Here is a 23786-nt window from a genome sequence, read left to right as displayed (position 1 = left end):
TTTATCAAGAGGTCCATATTTATGTAGAAATCACACTACAAGTTTTTCTCCTTACAAAAAGTTATTTACACTACAGTGCTGACAATTAAAATCGAACAAAAATTATGAAAACTAAAAGCTTCCTTGATATAAATAAGCCTCTGAGGGGGAACAAAAAAAGCCTGGATCCTTTAAAATAATGTCTCATCATCTTACAAAAAATATATATATGTTAATGTCAGCTCTAATAATAATCCATCTATAACCTAAAACTAAAATATATTATTTAAGGACCTGTATGTTTGTCAGACCTGCAGAGTACCAGTGCTTCTGGCCCTAAGTGCTTTGACAGTTCACAGATATTAGCCTGAGTCCCAGATCCGTTTATGCGTTCTTGCCAAGCCAACTCCTACTGTACGGTCAACAATGAGACAATACAAACTGATCTGGGACCAGGCTACACAGTTATGGACAGGCACTGAGGAATGTTACATTTGCAATGTATTCATTCGGTAACAGAACAGAGCAAGTGTGCATCCTAAAGGGCACCCTATTTCCAATATAGTGCACTACTTTTGAACAGATCTCTCTCCTATGGGCCCTGGTCACAAAGTAGATCCCTATATAGGGAATAGGACACCATTTAGGATGCAGACCCAACAGAGCTTTACGTGTTCCTTAGAATACATCACACACCGTGTTGATATCATGGTTTAATTTCTGTCTTCTCCTTCCTTTAGATGGGATTCAAACAGAACCCCGAAGAGCCATGTTAAAACACTATGCACAAAGATCAGTAGAAACAGTCTTTCTGATGCTGCTCATGCAGGTGGTGTTTAAAGGAGAGGGAGGAGCGGTGCGGGGGGCCAGGAGGCCGTGTTTCCAGGGGGGTGACTGGGGCCTTTGTGTAAAGAGAAGTGTCTTTGTCCTGGGGTTTGTCCGGTCTGGGCTGGGGTTGGGCCCGGAACTGGGGTGTAGGGGTCCTGCTCTCTGTGTGGCTGGAGGCCAGGCTTGAAGAAGATAGAAGGGGTGCAGGGGAGGGCGTCAAAAAGGGAATAGGGGTGTGGGTAAGGGTAGGAATATGGGTAGGGGTGTGAGTAAGGATAGGGGTGTGGCAGGGTTTGCGTGAGGGAGAGGGACTGGGGGTACGAATGGAAGCCGGGCTGGGTTTGAAGGGGGGAGAGTGTGTAGAAGTGGGACTAGATTTGGGAGAGGGGGTACAAGAGGATGACGGACTGGGTTTGGGAGAGGATGGGGGGGTGGAGGTGGGGGAGGGTTTGAGTGAGGAAGACAAGGAAGAGTGTGTGGTAGTGGTTTGATGTAATTCTGAGTGATGGTGGTGGTGGTGGTAGTAGTGGGGATGATGGTGATGTGATTTGGGCTTGGTGTCCTGGAAAGATGATTTGGAGGGAGTTAGGGGGGTGATGGGAGTTGGTAGGGGGTTGATGGGAGTTGGTAGGGGGGCGATGGGTGAGGTGACAGAGGGCTTGGGCAGCCTTATATCCGCAGGTTGAGGTTCCACTTTCACCTCCGGGTGGGCAGTGTCTCTGTCTGTGGGGGGTTTGGGGTCCGTGAGAGGAGCTGTGGTCCCTCCCATCAAGGCATCCCCAAACTGCTCCTGTTTGACTCGTAGCGTCGACACGTCCACCTTCCTCTCCTCCTCGGCCGGAGGCTCTTGGTGGTATTGTTTTAAGCGGATGTGCCATGCCAGGCTGCAGACAGCAGAGACAGTCTTGAACTGATGAACCACACTACGAGGGATGTAGTAGATGTCGTTGTCGTACAGCTGGATACGGGCGTAGCGGATCCCCTCGCGTCTCAGCTGGTTCAGCTTAGCGTCATCCACCCACTGCACACACTGAGGGAGAGAGAGAGAGTTAGACAGAGTACTGGAGGAGAAGATCCACTGCACACACTGAGGGAGAGAGAGAGAGTTAGACAGAGTACTCACCATAGACACTGAGGGAGAGAGAGAGAGTTAGACAGAGTACTGGAGGAGAAGATCCACTGAGCTGTTCCCATATTGTTCTAAACCAGGGGAGTAGTTCAATCACTAGTGCTGAAGGATCCAGGTCTGTGTTGAACATTTGTAAAGCAAACGCAGAACGATGCTGTGAAATCACCTCTCAGCTGCTCCTAACTAAAACAAAACTGCAGCTTAAGAGACACTAATGGAGCACAGGCCCTGAGTCCTCCTGGAGGGTCTCTTTAATGGAGGACAGGCCCTGAGCCCTCCTGGAGGGTCTCTTTAATGGAGGACAGGCCCTGAGCCCTCCTGGAGGGTCTCTTTAATGGAGGACAGGCCCTGAGCCGTCCTGGAGAGGACTCTTTAATGAAGCACAGGCCCTGAGCCCTCCTGGAGGGTCTCTTTAATGGAGGACAGGCCCTGAGCCCTCCTGGAGGGTCTCTTTAATGGAGGACAGGCCCTGAGCCCTCCTGGAGGGTCTCTTTAATGGAGGACAGGCCCTGAGCCCTCCTGGAGGGTCTCTTTAAAAACCTCTCAGATGTCAAGTCCCCTGTTTTGGGGAGCTGCATGGTTCTGGTACCGGTTACAACTAACATTTTGGCTTATAAATCGATCTGTGGACACCGTAGATGGAAATGGCTTGCATTGAGCGGTAGCCCTGATTCTCACAGACGCCTGTGTGAAGGAGGGTGTGAAATCTGACACCATATGAAGCTGGGATGTCCCTCCAAAACCTGTCATTCACCCTTCCGACTGTCCATCAACTCCAGGCTGAACTCTACATCACAGCCACTAACACCACATATGCCTGCAATCCTTACATCGTAGCGCAGCAGAAAATAGTAGTTGTCGATTTATAGCCAGTAATCTAAAATAATTCATAGATTTGAAAAAAATAAAATAAACGTTGTTATAGAAGGACAATATTAATATGAGTTGAAAGGAGAGTTCCTAGCGAGTTCAGGAAGCCAAGCTAGGAGCTCTGAGACGTTCACATGGATGGAGGCAGAAGGTTTGATCAAGAGAGAAAACATGGTCATTTTCTCCAACACTAAAACATACAAATATGTTTTTCACAGTTATAAGGAAGGTGAAATCTTAGTCATTTTTATCATTTGATTATACTATATTTAGAAAGCATATATATATTACAAGCCTTATTCATAGTTTTGTTGAATAGGAAATATGTTATATGTTATATTTGTACTGTGTACTTGAACTTGTGTCATCACAAGTGACGACACCTCAGCAATTTAAAACTATTTTTTACCATAAAGGTGAGATATGAACCTTTCTTGGAGTATGCAGCATTACTAGTTATTGTTTCTGGCCCTGTCATGATAAATCATTACTTTTGGGGATTACATAGATTTCGTTTAACTTGTTAATGTAAGACAGGCCCTGAACCCTCCTGGAGGATCACTTCAATGTAGGCCCTGAGCACTCCTGGAGGATCACTTCAATGTAGGCCCTGAGCCCTCCTGGAGGATCACTTTAATGTAGGACAGGCACTGAGCCCTCCTGGAGGATCACTTTAATGTAGGACAGGCACTGAGCCCTCCTGGAGGATCACTTTAATGTAAGACAGGCCCTGAACCCTCCTGGAGGATCACTTTAATGTAGGACAGGCACTGAGCCTTCCTGGAGGATCACTTTAATGTAGGACAGGCACTGAGCCCTCCTGGAGGATCACTTTAATGTAGGACAGGCACTGAGCCCTCCTGGAGGATCACTTTAATGTAGGACAGGCCCTGAGCCCTCCTGGAGGATCACTTTAATGTAGGACAGGCCCTGAGCCCTCCTGGAGGATCACTTTAATGTAGGACAAGCCTTGAACCCTCCTGGAAGGTCTTTGTTGGAGACAGCACAGTGTAGTGCCACATCTAGCCAGAGGGTGACAGTACGCCCTGTATAGGGCTGTGGATAAGCTACCTTGTTTCATGCAATATCAAATCAAATGTTATGTCACATGAGCTAAATACAACCGGTGTAGATCTTACAGTGAAATGCTTACTTACAAGCCCTTAACCACCAATGCAGTTAAGAAAAATAAGAAATAAAAGTAACTAATAATTAAAGAGCAGCAGTAAAATAACAGTAGCGAGGCAATATACAAGGGGTACCGGTACAGAGTTAATCTACGGGGGCACCGGTTAGTCGAGGTAATTGAGGTAATATGTACATTAGGGTAGAGTTATTAAGGTGCATAGACCACAGAGTAGCAGCAGCGTAAAAGAGGGGGGGAGGGGGGCAATGCAAGTAGTCTGGGTGGCCATTTGATTAGCTGTTCAGTAGTCTTATGGCTTGGGGGTAGCAGCTGTTTAGAAGCCTCTTGGACCTAGACTTGGCACTCCGGTACCGCTTGCCGTGCAGTGGCAGAGAGAACAGTCTATGTCCAGGGTGGCCGGAGTCTGACATTTTTTAGGGCTTTCCTCTGACACCACCTGGTATAGTGGTCCTGGATGGCAGAAAGCTTGGCCTCAGTGATGTACTGGGCTGTACGCACTACCCTCTGTGATGCCTTGCGATCGGAGGCCGAGCAGTTGCCGTACCAGGCAGTGATGCAACCAGTCAGGATGCTCCCGATCCTCCTTTTCCTGTAGTTCACAATCATCTCTTTAGTCTTGATCACGTTGAGGGAGAGATTGTTGTCCTGGCAACACACGGCCAGGTCTCTTACCTCCTCCCTATGTGCTGTCTCATGGTTGTTGGTGATCAGGTCTACCACTGATGTGTCATCAGCAAACTTAATGATGGAGTTGGAGTCGTGCCTGACCCGTGCAGTCATGAGTGAACAGGGAGTACAGGAGGGGACTGAGCACGCACCCCTGAGGGGCTCCCGTGTTGAGGATCAGAGTGACGGATGTGTTGTTACCTACCCTTACCACCTGGGGGCGGCCTGTCAGGAAGTCCAGGATCCAGTTGCAGAGGTGGGTGTTTAGTCCCATGGACCTTAGCTTATTGATGAGCTTTGAGGGCACTATGGTGTTGAACACAGAATGAATAGCATTCTCACATAGGTGTTCCTTTTGTCCAGGTGGGTACGGGCAGTGTGGAATGCAATAGAGATTGCATCATCTGTGGATCTGTTGGGGCGGTATGCAAATTGGAGTGGTTCTTGGGTTTCTGGTGAGTGCTACGGATCGGTAGTCATTTTGGCAGGTTATCTTAGTGTTCTTGGGCACAGGGACTATGGTGGTCTGCTTGAAACATGTTGGTATTAGACTCAGACAGGGAGAGGTTGAAAATGTCAGTGAAGACACTTGACAGTTGGTCAGCGCAAGCTCGGAGTACACGTCCTGGTAATCCGTCTGGCCCTGCGGCCTTGTGAATGTTGATCTTTTTAAAGGTCTTACTCACATCGGCTGCGGAAAGCATGATCACACAATCGTCTGGAACAGCTGATGCTCTCATGCATGTTTCAGTGTTACTTGCGTTGAAGCGAGTATAGAAGTAATTTAGCTTGTCTGGTAGGCTCGTGTTACTGGGCAGCACTCGGCTGTTCTTCCCTTTGTAGTCTGTAATAGTTTGCAAGCCCTGTCTCATCCAACGAGAGTCGGAGCTGGTGTAGTACGATTCGATCTTAGTCCTGTATTGATGCTTTGCCTGTTTGATGGTTCGTCAGAGGGCATAGCGGGATTTCTTATAAGGTTCCGGGTTAGAGTCTTCTGGTTGTGGTATGTGCGTACAGTCACTGTAGGGATGACGTCATCGATGCACTTATTAATGAAAACAGTGACTGATGTGGTGTCCTCAATGCCATCGGAAGAATCCAGGAACATATTCCAGTCTGTTCTAGCAAAACAGTCCTGTAGCTTAGCATCTGCTTCATCTAACCACTTTTTTATTGACCGAGTCACTGGTGCTTCCTGCTTTCATATTCACTTGTAAGCAGGAATCAGGAGGATAGAATTATGGTCAGATTTGCCGAGGGCGAGGGAGAGCTTTGTACGTGTCTTTGTGTGTGGAGTAAAGGTGGTCTAGAGTTTTTTTCCCTCGAGTTGCACATTTAACATGCTGATAGAAATTTGGTCAAACGGATTTAAGTTTCCCTGCATTAAAGTCCCCGGCCACTAGGAGTGCCGCCTCTGGATGAGCGTTTTCCTGTTTGCTTATGGCGGTATACAGCTCTTTGAGTGCAGTCTTAGTGCCAGCATCGTTTTGTGGTGGTATGTAAACAGCTACGAAAAATACAGATAAAACTCTCTAGGTAGATAGTGTGGTCTACAGCTTTTCATGAGATACTCTACTTCAGGCAAGCAAAACATCAAGACTTCCTTAGATATTGTGCCTTAGGTATTGTTTACAAATATACATTGTCTTACCAGAGGCTGTTGTTCTATCCTGCTGATACAGTGTATAACCTGCCAGCTGTATGTTATTCATGTCGTTGTTCAGCCACAACTCAGTGAAACATAAGATATTACAGTTTTTAATGTCCTGGTGGTAGGATTTACGTGCTTTTTAGTTCATCCTATTTATTATCCAGCGATTGTATGTTGGCCAGTAGTACGGATGGCAAAGGCAGATCCTCAGAAGGCATCTTCACTAGAGGTCGACTGATTCATCGGAAAGGCTGATTAATTAAGGCCGATTTCAAGTTTTCATAACAATCGGTAATCTGCATTTTTGAACACCGATTATGGCCGATTATATTGGACTCCACGAGGAGAGTGCGTGGCAGGCTGACTACCTGTTACGCGAGTGCAGCAAGGAGTCAAGGTAAGTTGCTAGCTAGCATTAAACTTTTAAAAAACACAACAATCTTGGCAAATATTGCACTTTTACTTTCTTCTCCAACACTTTGTTTTTGCATTATTTAAACCAAATTGAACATGTTTAATTTATTTGAGACTAAATTGATGTTATTGAATTATTACAAATAAATAATAAATAAATGAATATATATATATATAAATCGTCCGATTAATCGGTACCGGCTTTTTTTGGTCCTCCAATAATCGGTATTCGTGTTGAAAAATCATAATTGGTCGACCTCTAATCTCCACCAGGCATCTCCACAAGTCATCCGACTCATTAAAGAAATGTTCTTCATCAGGTTCGAAGTGAGTAATCGATGTTCTGTTTTCCAGAAGCTTTCAGTCATAAGAGACAGAATAAGTTACAAAATAAGTTACAAAAAAAACAAAATAGCAGAGTTGTTTAAGAGCCCATGAAACAGCAGCCATTGTCTCCGCTGCCATTTTAACTAATAGAAACGAGGTAGAGGACAGGTGCAGCTCACCTGGGACAGAGGTGGTTCGTGCAGGTCCAGTTGTAACCTCTGGACTACATTAGGGAAGTCTCCAGCATGGAAACAGATCACATCTTTGGTAACGCGAGGGGGCTCCGCGCTACAGAGACAGAGAGAAGATAGATTATAACCATTGATTTCCAATCAGATTATGCAGCGGTAACGGATTACTTGGACGATTGTTGGATACTAAATACAGCCTCAATAGGCCGACAGTTTAAAGTCATTTATACCAAGCAACGTATCTAAAGACATGATCATATATCCGGGTGTTAAAACCACCCACCTCTCTCCACAGCGCACGGCCTTAAGCACCCCTACAGCGGCGGTGGTCTGCCTCTCGAAGCCCTGTCCGATGTGGTCAGCGTGGGCACGCGTCCGGTCATCGAACAGCATCTCACGAGGCTCGCTGGCCCGAGGTAGGTACTGCAGGTTCTTGATCTCATTGGTTGACCTGGAGGAGGAGAGGACATTGAGATTAACACAAACTTCTATAGCAGGTGGCCCATAATAAGACCAAAATAATCAATCAATCATCAATTACTATATAATACTATATAACAGATTTTTTTTTATCCTGATCCAGCCTCTGGAGAGCTAGTCTAGGATATCCCTGACCTTGTAGCTTAGTAAGCTGTCTGGTCCCAGAGACCACCGGAGAGCCGGAAGTAAGCTGTCTGGTTCTAGAGACCACCGGAGAGCCGGAAGTAAGCTGTCTGTATCCAGAGACCACCGGAGAGCCGGAAGTAAGCTGTCTGTATCCAGAGACCACCAGAGAGCCGGAAGTAAGCTGTCTGGTTCTAGAGACCACCGGAGAGCCAGAAGTAAGCTGTCTGGTTCTAGAGGCCACCGGAGAGCCGGAAGTAAGCTGTCTGGTTCTAGAGACCACTAGAGAGCCGGAAGTAAGCTGTCTGTATCCAGAGACCACTGGAGAGCCGGAAGTAAGCTGTCTGGTTCTAGAGACCACCGGAGAGCCGGAAGTAAGCTGTCTGGTTCTAGAGACCACCGGAGAGCCGGAAGTAAGCTGTCTGGTTCTAGAGACCACCGGAGAGCCAGAAGTAAGCTGTCTGGTTCTAGAGACCACCGGAGAGCCGGAAGTAAGCTGTCTGGTTCTAGAGACCACCGGAGAGCCGGAAGTAAGCTGTCTGGTTCTAGAGACCACCGGAGAGCTGGAAGTAAGATGTCTGGTTCTAGAGACCACCGGAGAGCCAGAAGTAAGCTGTCTGGTTCTAGAGACCACCGGAGAGCCGGAAGTAAGCTGTCTGGTTCTAGAGACTACCGGAGAGCTGGAAGTAAGCTGTCTGGTTCTAGAGACCACCGGAGAGCCAGAAGTAAGCTGTCTGGTTCTAGAGACCACTAGAGAGCCGGAAGTAAGCTGTCTGGTTCTAGAGACCACTAGAGAGCCGGAAGTAAGCTGTCTGGTTCTAGAGACCACAAGAGAGCCAGAAGTAAGCTGTCTGGTTCTAGAGACCACCGGAGAGCCAGAAGTAAGCTGTCTGGTTCTAGAGACCACTAGAGAGCCGGAAGTAAGCTGTCTGGTTCTAGAGACCACCGGAGAGCCAGAAGTAAGCTGTCTGGTTCTAGAGACCACCGGAGAGCCAGAAGTAAGCTGTCTCCCCAGTAAAGCACATTAACACCTGATTCAACAAATTGAATGGAATCAATGGAACGGAGTCAAACGTTGTTTCCATGTGTTGGATGTGTTTGATACCATTCCACTGATTCCATTCCAGCCATTACAATGAGCCTGTCGTCCTATTGCTCCTCCCACCTCCTCTGAAGCCCACACACACTGTAGCGCTCCAGAACTAGGAATATACCGCATGTCCTACAGTGCCACATTCAGGAGCGAACCTACAGCGCCAGTGTTTAGTCAGAGAGAGGGGTATTGCCACCAGTGTTTAGTCAGAGAGAGGGATAACACCGCCAGTGTTTAGTCAGAGAGAGGGGTAACACAGCCAGTGTTTAGTCAGAGAGAGGGGTAACACAGCCAGTGTTTAGTCAGAGAGAGGGGTAACACCGCCAGTGTTTAGTCAGAGAGAGGGGTAACACCGCCAGTGTTTAGTCAGAGAGAGGGGTAACACAGCCAGTGTTTAGTCAGAGAGAGGGGTAACACCGCCAGTGTTTAGTCAGAGAGAGGGGTAACACAGCCAGTGTTTAGTCAGAGAGAGGGGTAACACCGCCAGTGTTTAGTCAGAGAGAGGGGTAACACAGCCAGTGTTTAGTCAGAGAGAGGGGTAACACCGCCAGTGTTTAGTCAGAGAGAGGGGTAACACCGCCAGTGTTTAGTCAGAGAGAGGGGTAACACAGCCAGTGTTTAGTCAGAGAGAGGGGTAACACAGCCAGTGTTTAGTCAGAGAGAGGGGTAACACCGCCAGTGTTTAGTTAGAGAGAGGGGTAACACAGCCAGTGTTTAGTCAGAGAGAGGGGTAACACCGCCAGTGTTTAGTCAGAGAGAGGGGTAACACCGCCAGTGTTTAGTCAGAGAGAGGGGTAACGCCGCCAGTGTTTAGTCAGAGAGAGGGGTAACGCCACCAGTGTTTAGTCAGAGAGAGGGGTAACACAGCCAGTGTTTAGTCAGAGAGAGGGGTAATGCCACCAGTGTTTAGTCAGAGAGAGGGGTAACACCACCAGTGTTTAGTCAGAGAGAGGGGTAACACAGCTAGTGTTTAGTCAGAGAGAGGGGTAACACAGCCAGAGGGGAGAGGGGTAACACAGCCAGTGTTTAGTCAGAGAGAGGGGTAACACAGCCAGTGTTTAGTCAGAGAGAGGGGTAACACAGCCAGTGTTTAGTCAGAGGGGTAACACAGCCAGTGTTTAGTCAGAGAGAGGGGTAACACCGCCCGTGTTTAGTCAGAGAGAGGGGTAACACCGCCAGTGTTTAGTCAGAGAGAGGGGTAACACAGCCAGTGTTTAGTCAGAGAGAGGGGTAACACAGCCAGTGTTTAGTCAGAGAGAGGGGTAACACCGCCAGTGTTTAGTCAGAGAGGGGGGTAACACCGCCAGTGTTTAGTCAGAGAGAGGGGTAACACCGCCAGTGTTTAGTCAGAGAGAGGGGTAAACACAGCTAGTGTTTAGTCAGAGAGAGGGGTAACACCGCCAGTGTTTAGTCAGAGAGAGGGGTAACACAGCCAGTGTTTAGTCAGAGAGAGGGGTAACGCCACCAGTGTTTAGTCAGAGAGAGGGGTAACACCGCCAGTGTTTAGTCAGAGAGAGGGGTAAACACAGCTAGTGTTTAGTCAGAGAGAGGGGTAACACCGCTAGTGTTTAGTCAGAGAGAGGGGTAACACCACCAGTGTTTAGTCAGAGAGAGGGGTAACACCACCAGTGTTTAGTCAGAGAGAGGGGTAACACAGCTAGTGTTTAGTCAGAGAGAGGGGTAACGCCGCCAGTGTAAAGGCAGTGTGAGTACATCCTCACATTTAACATACATTACACTAGAGAACATCACGGGGTGAAACAACCAACGAGGAGATAGTGCCTGTGTCACAAATCACACCATATTCCCTATATCGTGCCCTACAGTAGTGTACTATATAGGGGTTAGTGTGCCATTTGTGATGTAACCCGAGCACTGTTTAGTATGCAGAAGTAGGACAGGACTTCTGCCTGCCTGGATGAAGTAATACATGTAAAGCTGAGACCCAGAGAAAAGGTTTCAACAGAAGAAACAGACAGCACTCTGGGGAGGGAGAAGAGGGGGAGGGAAGGAGAGAGAGAGGGACGGAGGAAGAGGGAGGGGGAGGGAGGAAGAGGGAGGGAGCCCAGCATTTTTGGGCTCCTGTGCCTGAAGCGATTGGCCACGGCTATTTGGTCATACTGTTCGAGTCAGGAGAGAGAGTAGTCACTGTACTACAGTATCTATTTATTTTATTTAACCAGGCAAGTCAGTTAAGAACAAATTCTTATTTACAATGACGGCCTACTGGGGAACAGTGGGTTAACTGGTCTAGGAACAGTGGGTTAACTGGTCTAGGAACAGTGGGTTAACTGGTCTAGGAACAGTGGGTTAACTGGTCTAGGAACAGTGGGTTAACTGGTCTAGGAACAGTGGGTTAACTGGTCTAGGAACAGTGGGTTAACTGGCCTAGGAACAGTGGGTTAACTGGTCTAGGAACAGTGGGTTAACTGGTCTAGGAACAGTGGGTTAACTGCCTTGTTCAGAGGCAGAACAACAGACTTTTACCTCGTCAGCTCTGGATTTAGATCTTGCAACCTTTCGGTTACTAGTCCAACGCTCTAACCACTAAGCTACCTGCCACCCCATCTATGGAGACAGACAGTGAGGTACTAGTCCAACGCTCTAACCACTAAGCTACCTGTCACCTCATCTATGGAGACAGACAGTGAGGTACTAGTCCAACGCTCTAACCACTAAGCTACCTGCCACCCCATCTATGGAGACAGACAGTGAGGTACTAGTCCAACGCTCTAACCACTAAGCTACCTGCCACCCCATCTATGAGGACAGACAGTGAGGTACTAGTCCAACGCTCTAACCACTAAGCTACCTGCCACCCCATCTATGGAGACAGACAGTGAGGTACTAGTCCAACGCTCTAACCACTAAGCTACCTGCCACCCCATCTATGAGGACAGACAGTGAGGTACTAGTCCAACGCTCTAACCACTAAGCTACCTGCCACCTCATCTATGAGGACAGACAGTGAGTTACTAGTCCAACGCTCTAACCACTATGCTACCTGCCACCCCATCTATGAGGACAGACAGTGAGGTACTAGTCCAACGCTCTAACCACTATGCTACCTGCCACCCCATCTATGAGGACAGACAGTGAGGTACTAGTCCAACGCTCTAACCATTATGCTACCTGCCACCCCATCTATGAGGACAGACAGTGAGGTACTAGTCCAACGCTCTGACCACTATGCTACCTGCAACCCCATCTATGAGGACAGATAGTGAGGTACTAGTCCAACGCTCTAACCACTAAGCTACCTGCCACCCCATCTATGAGGACAGACAGTGAGGTACTAGTCCAACGCTCTAACCACTATGCTACCTGCCACCCCATCTATGAGGACAGACAGTGAGGTACTAGTCCAACGCTCTAACCATTATGCTACCTGCCACCCCATCTATGAGGACAGACAGTGAGGTACTAGTCCAACGCTCTAACCACTATGCTACCTGCCACCCCATCTATGAGGACAGACAGTGAGGTACTAGTCCAACGCTCTAACCACTATGCTACCTGCCACCCCATCTATGAGGACAGACAGTGAGGTACTAGTCCAACGCTCTGACCACTATGCTACCTGCCACCCCATCTATGAGGACAGACAGTGAGGTACTAGTCCAACGCTCTGACCACTATGCTACCTGCCACCCCATCTATGAGGACAGATAGTGAGGTACTAGTCCAACGCTCTAACCACTAAGCTACCTGCCACCCCATCTATGAGGACAGACAGTGAGGTACTAGTCCAACGCTCTAACCATTATGCTACCTGCCACCCCATCTATGAGGACAGACAGTGAGGTACTAGTCACTATACTACAGTATCTCTGAGGACAGACAGTGAGGTACTAGTCACTATACTACAGTATCTCTGAGGACAGACAGTGAGGTACTAGTCACTATACTACAGTATCTATGAGGACAGACAGTGAGGTACTAGTCACTATACTACATTATCTATGGGGACAGACAGTGAGGTACTAGTCACTATACTACAGTATCTCTGAGGACAGACAGTGAGGTACTAGTCACTATACTACAGTATCTATGAGGACAGACAGTGAGGTACTAGTCCAACGCTCTAACCACTATGCTACCTGCCGCCCCATCTATGGAGACAGACAGTGAGGTACTAGTCCAACGCTCTAACCACTAAGCTACCTGCCACCCCATCTATGAGGACAGACAGTGAGGTACTAGTCCAACGCTCTAACCACTAAGCTACCTGCCACCCCATCTATGGAGACAGACAGTGAGGTACTAGTCCAACGCTCTAACCACTAAGCTACCTGCCACCCCATCTATGGAGACAGACAGTGAGGTACTAGTCCAACGCTCTAACCACTATGCTACCTGACGCCCCATCTATGGAGACAGACAGTGAGGTACTAGTCACTGTACTACATTATCTATGGGGACAGACAGTGAGGTACTAGTCACTATACTACATTATCTATGGGGACAGACAGTGAGGTACTAGTCACTATACTACAGTATCTCTGAGGACAGACAGTGAGGTACTAGTCACTGTACTACATTATCCATGGGGACAGACAGTGAGGTACTAGTGAAGGTGACGAAGTCAACTTGGTGAGACTTATTACATGGCAAGGTGAGGGTGGAAACTGAGAAGGCAGACAGAGTGAAAACTCAGTAATTTACTCACAGAAATCTGCTATGGCTGTTTTGGGTCAGAAAGTGAAGTGTTATTTTTCCACTACTTGGTCAAGTGGCTATATATATATATTCATCTATCTTCCTGGGAACAGCTGTAAAAGAGGCCTTCAGTCAAGGTCTCCATGTCTGTCTCTGTCTTTCACAGTTCCCATGCCTGTGTTCAGTATGATCCATAAACCATGTCTGTCTCTGTCTTTCACAGTCCCATGCCTGTGTTCAGTATGATCCATAAACCATGTCTGTCTCTGTCTTTCACAGTTCCCATGCCTGTGTTCAGTATGATCCATAAACCATGTCTGTCTCTGTCTTTCACAGTTCCCATGCCTGTGTACAGTATGATCCATGTCTGTCTCTGTCTTTCACAGTTCCCATGCCTGTGTACAGTATGATCCATGTCTGTCTCTGTCTTTCACAGTTCCCATGCCTGTGTACAGTATGATCCATAAACCATGTCTGTCTCTGTCTTTCACAGTTCCATGCCTGTGTACAGTATGATCCATAAACCATGTCTGTCTCTGTCTTTCACAGTTCCCATGCCTGTGTTCAGTATGATCCATAAACCATGTCTGTCTCTGTCTTTCACAGTTCCCATGCCTGTGTTCAGTATGATCCATGTCTGTCTCTGTCTTTCACAGTTCCCATGCCTGTGTTCAGTATGATCCATAAACCATGTCTGTATCTGTCTTTCACAGTTCCCATGCCTGTGTACAGTATGATCCATGTCTGTCTCGGTCTTTCACAGTTCCATGCCTGTGTACAGTATGATCCATGTCTGTCTCGGTCTTTCACAGTTCCCATGCCTGTGTACAGTATGATCCATAAACCATGTCTGTCTCTGTCTTTCACAGTTCCCATGCCTGTGTTCAGTATGATCCATAAACCATGTCTGTCTCTGTCTTTCACAGTTCCCATGCCTGTGTACAGTATGATCCATGTCTGTCTCTGTCTTTCACAGTTCCCATGCCTGTGTACAGTATGATCCATGTCTGTCTCGGTCTTTCACAGTCCCATGCCTGTGTTCAGTATGATCCATAAACCATGTCTGTCTCTGTCTTTCACAGTTCCCATGCCTGTGTACAGTATGATTCATGTCTGTCTCTGTCTTTCACAGTTCCCATGCCTGTGTTCAGTGTGATCCATAAACCATGTCTGTCTCTGTCTTTCACAGTTCCCATGCCTGTGTACAGTATGATCCATAAACCATGTCTGTCTCTGTCTTTCACAGTTCCCATGCCTGTGTACAGTATGATCCATAAACCATGTCTGTCTCTGTCTTTCACAGTTCCCATGCCTGTGTACAGTATGATCCATGTCTGTCTCTGTCTTTCACAGTTCCCATGCCTGTGTTCAGTATGATCCATGTCTGTCTCTGTCTTTCACAGTTCCCATGCCTGTGTACAGTATGATCCATGTCTGTCTCGGTCTTTCACAGTTCCCATGCCTGTGTTCAGTATGATCCATGTCTGTCTCGGTCTTTCACAGTTCCCATGCCTGTGTACAGTATGATCCATGTCTGTCTCGGTCTTTCACAGTTCCCATGCCTGTGTACAGTATGATCCATGTCTGTCTCGGTCTTTCACAGTTCCATGCCTGTGTACAGTATGATCCATGTCTGTCTCGGTCTTTCACAGTCCCATGCCTGTGTACAGTATGATCCATGTCTGTCTCGGTCTTTCACAGTTCCCATGCCTGTGTACAGTATGATCCATGTCTGTCTCGGTCTTTCACAGTTCCATGCCTGTGTACAGTATGATCCATGTCTGTCTCGGTCTTTCACAGTTCCCATGCCTGTGTACAGTATGATCCATGTCTGTCTCTGTCTTTCACAGTTCCATGCCTGTGTACAGTATGATCCATGTCTGTCTCGGTCTTTCACAGTCCCATGCCTGTGTACAGTATGATCCATAAACCATGTCTGTCTCTGTCTTTCACAGTTCCATGCCTGTGTACAGTATGATTCATGTCTGTCTCTGTCTTTCACAGTCCCATGCCTGTGTACAGTATGATCCATGTCTGTCTCGGTCTTTCACAGTTCCCATGCCTGTGTACAGTATGATCCATGTCTGTCTCTGTCTTTCACAGTTCCATGCCTGTGTACAGTATGATCCATGTCTGTCTCTGTCTTTCACAGTTCCATGCCTGTGTACAGTATGATCCATGTCTGTCTCGGTCTTTCACAGTCCCATGCCTGTGTACAGTATGATCCATAAACCATGTCTGTCTCTGTCTTTCACAGTTCCATGCCTGTGTACAGTATGATTCATGTCTGTCTCTGTCTTTCACAGTCCCATGCCTGTGTACAGTATGATCCATGTCTGTCTCTGTCTTTCACAGTTCCATGCCTGTGTACAGTATGATCCATGTCTGTCTCGGTCTTTCACAGTCCCATGCCTGTGTACAGTATGATCCATAAACCATGTCTGTCTCTGTCTTTCACAGTCCCATGCCTGTGTACAGTATGATCCATGTCTGTCTCTGTCTTTCACAGTTCCCATGCCTGTGTACAGTATGATCCATAAACCATGTGTTACTGTGTCCTATAAAAGATCCCTGAGGATTTCCTGAGCATGAAGACTCATCCTATAAATAAATCATACATTTTACAGGATGCCGTCATGCAGCCAAAACACAGTGTGTGTGTGTGTGTGTGTGTGTGTGTGTGTGTGTGTGTGTGTGTGTGTGTGTGTGTGTGTGAGAGAGAGTGAGAGAGAGATCCAGCCATCAGGTCCGACATGTGTTCCTGACAGCCTGTAGTCTTGTAAACCCCACCCTAGGCAACAGTGAAGAAGGAGGGGTGTTCAGGCAGGTAGTCTGGGGGACCATGAACCTTTAGCTCCCATTTCCCTCTTGTAGGATTGTTATTTGTAACAGCTGTCAATGGTATTACGGGACTACGACGGGACTACGATAGATTTTTCTGTGTGTGTGAATAAAGACAAGGAAAAAAATACCCACCAAAAAAGACAAAAAAGAAAGCTCCTATAAAATATTTTGAATAATCGATAAATAGTTTAGCCTATATCCGACTAACGGGCTCCGACTAACGGGTAACGGGCCCCGACTAACGGGTAACGGGCTCCGACTAACGGGTAACGGGCTCCGACTAACGGGTAACGGGCTCCGACTAACGGGTAACGGGCTCCGACTAACGGGTAACGGGCTCCGACTAACGGGTAACGGGCTCCGACTAACGGGTAACGGGCTCCGACTAACGGGCTCCGACTAACTGGTAACGGGCCCCGACTAACGGGTAACGGGCTGCGGGTAACGGGCTCCGACTAACAGGTAACGGGCCCCGACTAACGGGTAACGGGCTGCGGGTAACGGGCTGCGGGTAACGGGCTCCGACTAACGGGTAACGGGCTCCGACTAACGGGTAACGGGCCCCGACTAATGGGTAACGGGCCCCGACTAACAGGCTCCGACTAACGGGCCCCGACTAACAGGCTCCGACTAACGGGCCCCGACTAACAGGCTCCGACTAACGGGTAACAGGCTCTGACTAACGGGTAACGGGCTCCGACTAACAGGTAACAGGCTCCGACTAACGGGTAACGGGCCCCGACTAACGGGCAACGGACTCCAACTAACGGGTAACTGGCTCAGACTAACGGGTAACGGGCTCCGACTAACGGGTAACGGGCTCCGACTAACGGGTAACGGGCTCCGACTAACGGGTAACGGGCTCCGACTAACGGGTAACGGGCTCCGACTAACGGGTAACGGGCTCCGACTAACGGGTAACGGGCTCCGACTAACGGGTAACGGGCTCTGACTAACGGGTAACGGGCCCCGACTAATGGGTAACGGGCCCCGACTAACAGGCTCCGACTAACGGGCCCCGACTAACAGGCTCCGACTAACGGGTAACAGGCTCCGACTAACGGGTAACGGGCTCCGACTAACAGGTAACAGGCTCCGACTAACGGGTAACGGGCCCCGACTAATGGGCAACGGACTCCAACTAACGGGTAACTGGCTCCGACTAACGGGTAACGGGCTCCGACTAACGGGTAACGGGCACCGACTAACAGGCTCTGACTAACGGGTAACGGGCTCCGACTAACGGGTAACGGGCTCAGACTAACAGGTAACGGGCTCCGACTAACGGGTAACGGGCTCCGACTAACGGGTAACGGGCTCCGACTAACGGGTAACGGGCTCCGACTAACGGGTAAAGGGCTCCGACTAACGGGTAACGGGCTCCGACTAACGGGTAACGGGCTCCGACTAACGGGTAACGGGCCCCGACTAACGGGTAACGGGCTCCGACTAACGGGTAACGGGCCCCGACTAACGGGTAACGGGCTCCGACTAACGGGTAACGGGCTCCGACTAACGGGTAACGGGCTCCGACTAACGGGTAACGGGCTCCGACTAACGGGTAACGGGCTCCGACTAACGGGCTCCGACTAACTGGTAACGGGCCCCGACTAACGGGTAACGGGCTCCGGGTAACGGGCTCCGACTAACAGGTAACGGGCTCCGACTAACGGGTAACGGGCTAGGACTAATGGGTAACGGGCCCCGACTAACGGGTAACGGGCTCCGACTCACGGGTAACGGGCTCCGACTCACGGGTAACGGGCTCCGACTAACGGGTAACGGGCTCCGACTAACGGTAACGGGCTCCGACTAACAGGCTCCGACTAATGGGTAACGGGCCCCGACTAACAGGCTCCGACTAACGGGCCCCGACTAACAGGCTCCGACTAACGGGTAACAGGCTCCAACTAACGGGTAACGGGCCCCGACTAACGGGCAACGGGCTCCGACTAACAGGTAACAGGCTCTGACTAACGGGTAATGGGCCCCGACTAACGGGCAACGGACTCCAACTAACGGGTAACTGGCCCCGACTAACGGGCTCCAACTAACGGGTAACGGGCTCCGACTAACAGGTAACGGGCTCCGACTAACGGGTAACGGGCACCGACTAACAGGCTCTGACTAACGGGTAACGGGCTCCGACTAACGGGTAACGGGCTCCGACTAACGGGCTCCGACTAACGGGTAACGGGCTCTAACTAACGGGTAACGGGCTGCGGGTAACGGGCTCCGACTAACGGGTAACGGGCTCCGACTAACGGGCTCCGACTAACGGGTAACGGGCTCCGACTAACGGGTAACGGGCTCCGACTAACGGGTAACGGGCTGCGGGCCCCGACTAACGGGTAACGGGCTCCGACTAACGGGTAACGGGCTCCGACTCACAGGTAACGGGCTCCGACTAACGGGTAACGGGCCCCGACTAACGGGTAACGGGCCCGACTAACGGGTAACGGGCTATGACTAACGGGCTCCGACTAACGGGTAACGGGCTCCGACTAACGGGTAACGGGCTCCGACTCACGGGTAACGGGCTCCGACTCACGGGTAACGGGCTCCGACTCACGGGCAACGGGCTCCGACTCACGGGCAACGGGCTCCGACTCACGGGCAACGGGCTCCGACTCACGGGTAACGGGCTCCGACTAACGGGTAACGGGCTCCGACTAACGGTTAACGGGCTCCGACTCACGGGTAACGGGCTCCGACTAACGGGTAACGGGCTCCGACTAACAGGTAACGGGCTCCGACTCACAGGTAACGGGCTCCGGCTAACAGGTAACGGGCCCCGACTAACGGGTAACGGGCCCCGACTAACGGGTAACGGGCTCCGACTAACGGGCTCCGACTAACGGGTAACGGGCTCCGACTAACGGGTAACGGGCTCCGACTAACGGGTAACGGGCTCCGACTAACGGGCTCCGACTAACAGGTAACGGGCTCCGACTAACAGGTAACGGGCTCCGACTCACGGGTAACGGGCTCCGACTCACGGGTAACGGGCTCCGACTAACGGGTTACGGGCTCCGACTAACGGTTAACGGGCTCCGACTCACGGGTAACGGGCTCCGACTAACGGGTTCCGACTCACGGGTAACGGGCTCCGACTCACGGGTAACGGGCTCCGACTCACGGGTAACGGGCTCCGACTCACGGGCTCCGACTCACAGGTAACGGGCTCCGACTAACGGGTAACGGGCCCGACTAACGGGTAACGGGACCCGACTAACGGGTAACGGGCTCCGACTAACGGGTAACGGGCCCCGACTAACGGGTAACGGGCTCCGACTAACGGGCTCCGACTAACGGGTAACGGGCTCCGACTAACGGGCTCCGACTAACGGGTAACAGGCTCCGACTAACGGGTAACGGGCCCCGACTAACGGGCAACGGACTCCAACTAACGGGTAACTGGCTCCGACTAACGGGCTCCGACTAACGGGTAACGGGCTCCGACTAACAGGTAACGGGCACCGACTAACAGGTAACGGGCACCGACTAACAGGCTCTGACTAACGGGTAACGGGCTCCGACTAACGGGTAACGGGCTCCGACTAATGGGCAACGGACTCCGACTAACGGGTAACTGGCTCCGACTAACGGGCTCCGACTAACGGGTAACGGGCTCCGACTAACAGGTAACGGGCTCCGACTAACGGGTAACGGGCTCCGACTCACAGGTAACGGGCTCCGGCTAACAGGTAACGGGCTCCGACTCACGGGTAACGGGCTCCGACTAACGGGTAACGGGCTCCGACTAACGGTTAACGGGCTCCGACTCACGGGTAACGGGCTCCGACTAACAGGTAACGGGCTCCGACTCACAGGTAACGGGCTCCGGCTAACAGGTAACGGGCCCCGACTAACGGGTAACGGGCCCCGACTAACGGGTAACGGGCTCCGACTAACGGGCTCCGACTAACGGGTAACGGGCTCCGACTAACGGGTAACGGGCTCCGACTAACGGGTAACGGGCTCCGACTAACGGGCTCCGACTAACAGGTAACGGGCTCCGACTAACAGGTAACGGGCTCCGACTCACGGGTAACGGGCTCCGACTCACGGGTAACGGGCTCCGACTAACGGGTTACGGGCTCCGACTAACGGTTAACGGGCTCCGACTCACGGGTAACGGGCTCCGACTAACGGGTTCCGACTCACGGGTAACGGGCTCCGACTCACGGGTAACGGGCTCCGACTCACGGGTAACGGGCTCCGACTCACGGGCTCCGACTCACAGGTAACGGGCTCCGACTAACGGGTAACGGGCCCGACTAACGGGTAACGGGACCCGACTAACGGGTAACGGGCTCCGACTAACGGGTAACGGGCCCCGACTAACGGGTAACGGGCTCCGACTAACGGGCTCCGACTAACGGGTAACGGGCTCCGACTAACGGGCTCCGACTAACGGGTAACAGGCTCCGACTAACGGGTAACGGGCCCCGACTAACGGGCAACGGACTCCAACTAACGGGTAACTGGCTCCGACTAACGGGCTCCGACTAACGGGTAACGGGCTCCGACTAACAGGTAACGGGCACCGACTAACAGGTAACGGGCACCGACTAACAGGCTCTGACTAACGGGTAACGGGCTCCGACTAACGGGTAACGGGCTCCGACTAATGGGCAACGGACTCCGACTAACGGGTAACTGGCTCCGACTAACGGGCTCCGACTAACGGGTAACGGGCTCCGACTAACAGGTAACGGGCTCCGACTAACGGGTAACGGGCACCGACTAACAGGCTCCGACTAACGGGTAACGGGCTCCGACTAACGGGTAACGGGCTCCGACTAACGGGTAACGGGCTCCGACTAACGGGTAACGGGCTCCGACTAACGGGTAACGGGCTCCGACTAACGGGTAACGGGCCCCGACTAACGGGTAACGGGCCCCGACTAACGGGTAACGGGCTCCGACTAACGGGTAACGGGCCCCGACTAACGGGTAACGGGCTCCGACTCACGGGTAACGGGCTCCGACTAACGGGCTCCGACTAACGGGTAACGGGCTAGGACTAATGGGTAACGGGCTCCGACTAACGGGTAACGGGCCCCGACTAACAGGTAACGGGCTCCGACTCACGGGTAACGGGCTCCGACTAACGGGTAACGGGCTCCGACTAACGGGTAACGGGCTCCGACTAACGGGTAACGGGCTCCGACTAACAGGCTCCGACTAATGGGTAACGGGCCCCGACTAACAGGCTCCGACTAACGGGCCCCGACTAACAGGCTCCGACTAACGGGTAACAGGCTCCGACTAACGGGTAACGGGCCCCGACTAACGGGTAACGGGCCCCGACTAACGGGCAACGGGCTCCGACTAACAGGTAACAGGCTCCGACTAACGGGTAATGGGCCCCGACTAACGGGCTCCGACTAACGGGCCCCGACTAACAGGCTCCGACTAACGGGTAACAGGCTCCGACTAACGGGTAACGGGCCCCGACTAACGGGTAACGGGCCCCGACTAACGGGCAACGGGCTCCGACTAACAGGTAACAGGCTCCGACTAACGGGTAATGGGCCCCGACTAACGGGCAACGGACTCCAACTAACGGGTAACTGGCCCCGACTAACGGGCTCCGACTAACGGGTAACGGGCTCCGACTAACAGGTAACGGGCTCCGACTAACAGGCTCCGACTAACGGGTAACGGGCCCCGACTAACGGGTAACGGGCTCTAACTAACGGGTAACGGGCTGCGGGTAACGGGCTCCGGGTAACGGGCTGCGGGCCCCGACTAACGGGTAACGGGCTCCGACTAACGGTTAACGGGCTCCGACTCACAAGTAATGGGCTCCGACTAACGGGTAACGGGCCCCGACTAACAGGTAACGGGCTCCGACTAACGGGCCCTGACTCACAGGTAACGGGCTCCGACTAACGGGTAACGGGCCCCGACTAACGGGTAACGGGCCCCGACTAACGGGTAACGGGCTCCGACTAACGGGTAACGGGCTCCGACTAACGGGCTCTGACTAACGGGTAACGGGCTCCGACTAACGGGTAACGGGCTCCGACTCACGGGTAACGGGCTCCGACTCACGGGTAACGGGCTCCGACTCACGGGTAACGGGCTCCGACTAACGGGTAACGGGCTCCGACTAACGGGTAACGGGCTCCGACTCACGGGTAACGGGCTCCGACTCACGGGTAACGGGCTCCGACTCACGGGTAACGGGCTCCGACTCACGGGTAACGGGCTCCGACTCACGGGTAACGGGCTCCGACTCACGGGTAACGGGCTCCGACTCACGGGTAACGGGCTCCGACTCACGGGTAACGGGCTCCGACTAACAGGTAACGGGCTCCGACTCACGGGTAACGGGCTCCGACTAACGGGTAACGGGCTCCGACTAACGGGCTCCGACTAACGGGTAACGGGCCCCGACTAACGGGTAACGGGCTCCGACTCACAGGTAACGGGCTCAGACTAACGGGTAACGGGCTCCGACTAACGGGTAACGGGCTCCGACTAACGGGTAACGGGCTCCGACTAACGGGTAACGGGCTCCGACTAACGGGTAACGGGCTCCGACTAACGGGTAACGGGCTCCGACTAACGGGTAACGGGCTCCGACTAACGGGTAACGGGCTCCGACTAACGGGTAACGGGCTCCGACTCACGGGTAACGGGCTCCGACTAACAGGTAACGGGCCCCGACTAACAGGCTCCGACTAATGGGTAACGGGCCCCGACTAACAGGCTCCGACTAACGGGCCCCGACTAACGGGTAACGGGCTCCGACTAACAGGTAACAGGCTACGACTAACGGGTAACGGGCCCCGACTAACGGGCAACGGGCTCCAACTAACTGGTAACTGGCTCCGACTAACGGGTAACGGGCCCCGACTAACGGGTAACGGGCTCTAACTAACGGGTAACGGGCTGCGGGTAACGGGCTCCGACTAACGGGTAACGGGCTCCGACTAACGGGCTCCGACTAACGGGTAACGGGCCCCGACTAACGGGTAACGGGCTCTAACTAACGGGTAACGGGCTCTGACTAACGGGTAACGGGCTCCGACTAACAGGTAACGGGCTCCGACTAACGGGCTCCGACTAACGGGCTCCGACTAACGGGTAACGGGCTCCGACTAACGGGTAATGGGCTCCGACTAACGGGTAACGGCCCCCCCGACTAACGGGCCCCGACTAACAGGTAACGGGCTCCGACTAACGGGCCCCGACTAATGGGTAACGGGCTCCGACTAACGGGTAATGGGCTCCGACTAACAGGTAACGGGCCCCGACTAACAGGTAACGGGCCCCGACTAACAAGTAACGGGCCCCGACTAACAGGTAACGGGCCCCGACTAACGGGTAACGGGCCCCGACTAACGGGCTTTAGTTGTCCTCGTCTTAAA

General features: G+C 51.8%; 1 protein-coding gene across 1 annotated transcript in view; it reads right to left on the bottom strand.

Moving 5' to 3' along the window:
- LOC109877048 (lysine-specific demethylase RSBN1L) overlaps window positions 1-23786 on the bottom strand; it is an 89966-nt gene continuing 66180 nt past the window's right edge. The window contains exons 6-8 of the mRNA XM_031815278.1: window positions 7486-7653; window positions 7191-7299; window positions 1-1837 (exon numbers count right to left, since the gene is read on the bottom strand). Of these exons, the coding sequence (XP_031671138.1) occupies window positions 773-1837; window positions 7191-7299; window positions 7486-7653 (1342 nt within the window). The 3' untranslated portion in view covers window positions 1-772. The remainder of the gene's footprint in view (window positions 1838-7190; window positions 7300-7485; window positions 7654-23786) is intronic.

This window comes from Oncorhynchus kisutch, unplaced genomic scaffold, assembly GCF_002021735.2.
Source record: "Oncorhynchus kisutch isolate 150728-3 unplaced genomic scaffold, Okis_V2 Okis09a-Okis19a_hom, whole genome shotgun sequence".
Taxonomy (NCBI): Eukaryota; Metazoa; Chordata; class Actinopteri; order Salmoniformes; family Salmonidae; genus Oncorhynchus; species Oncorhynchus kisutch.
Note: the sequence above shows the minus strand (reverse complement) of the source record. Positions and strands in the feature narration are given on the sequence as shown.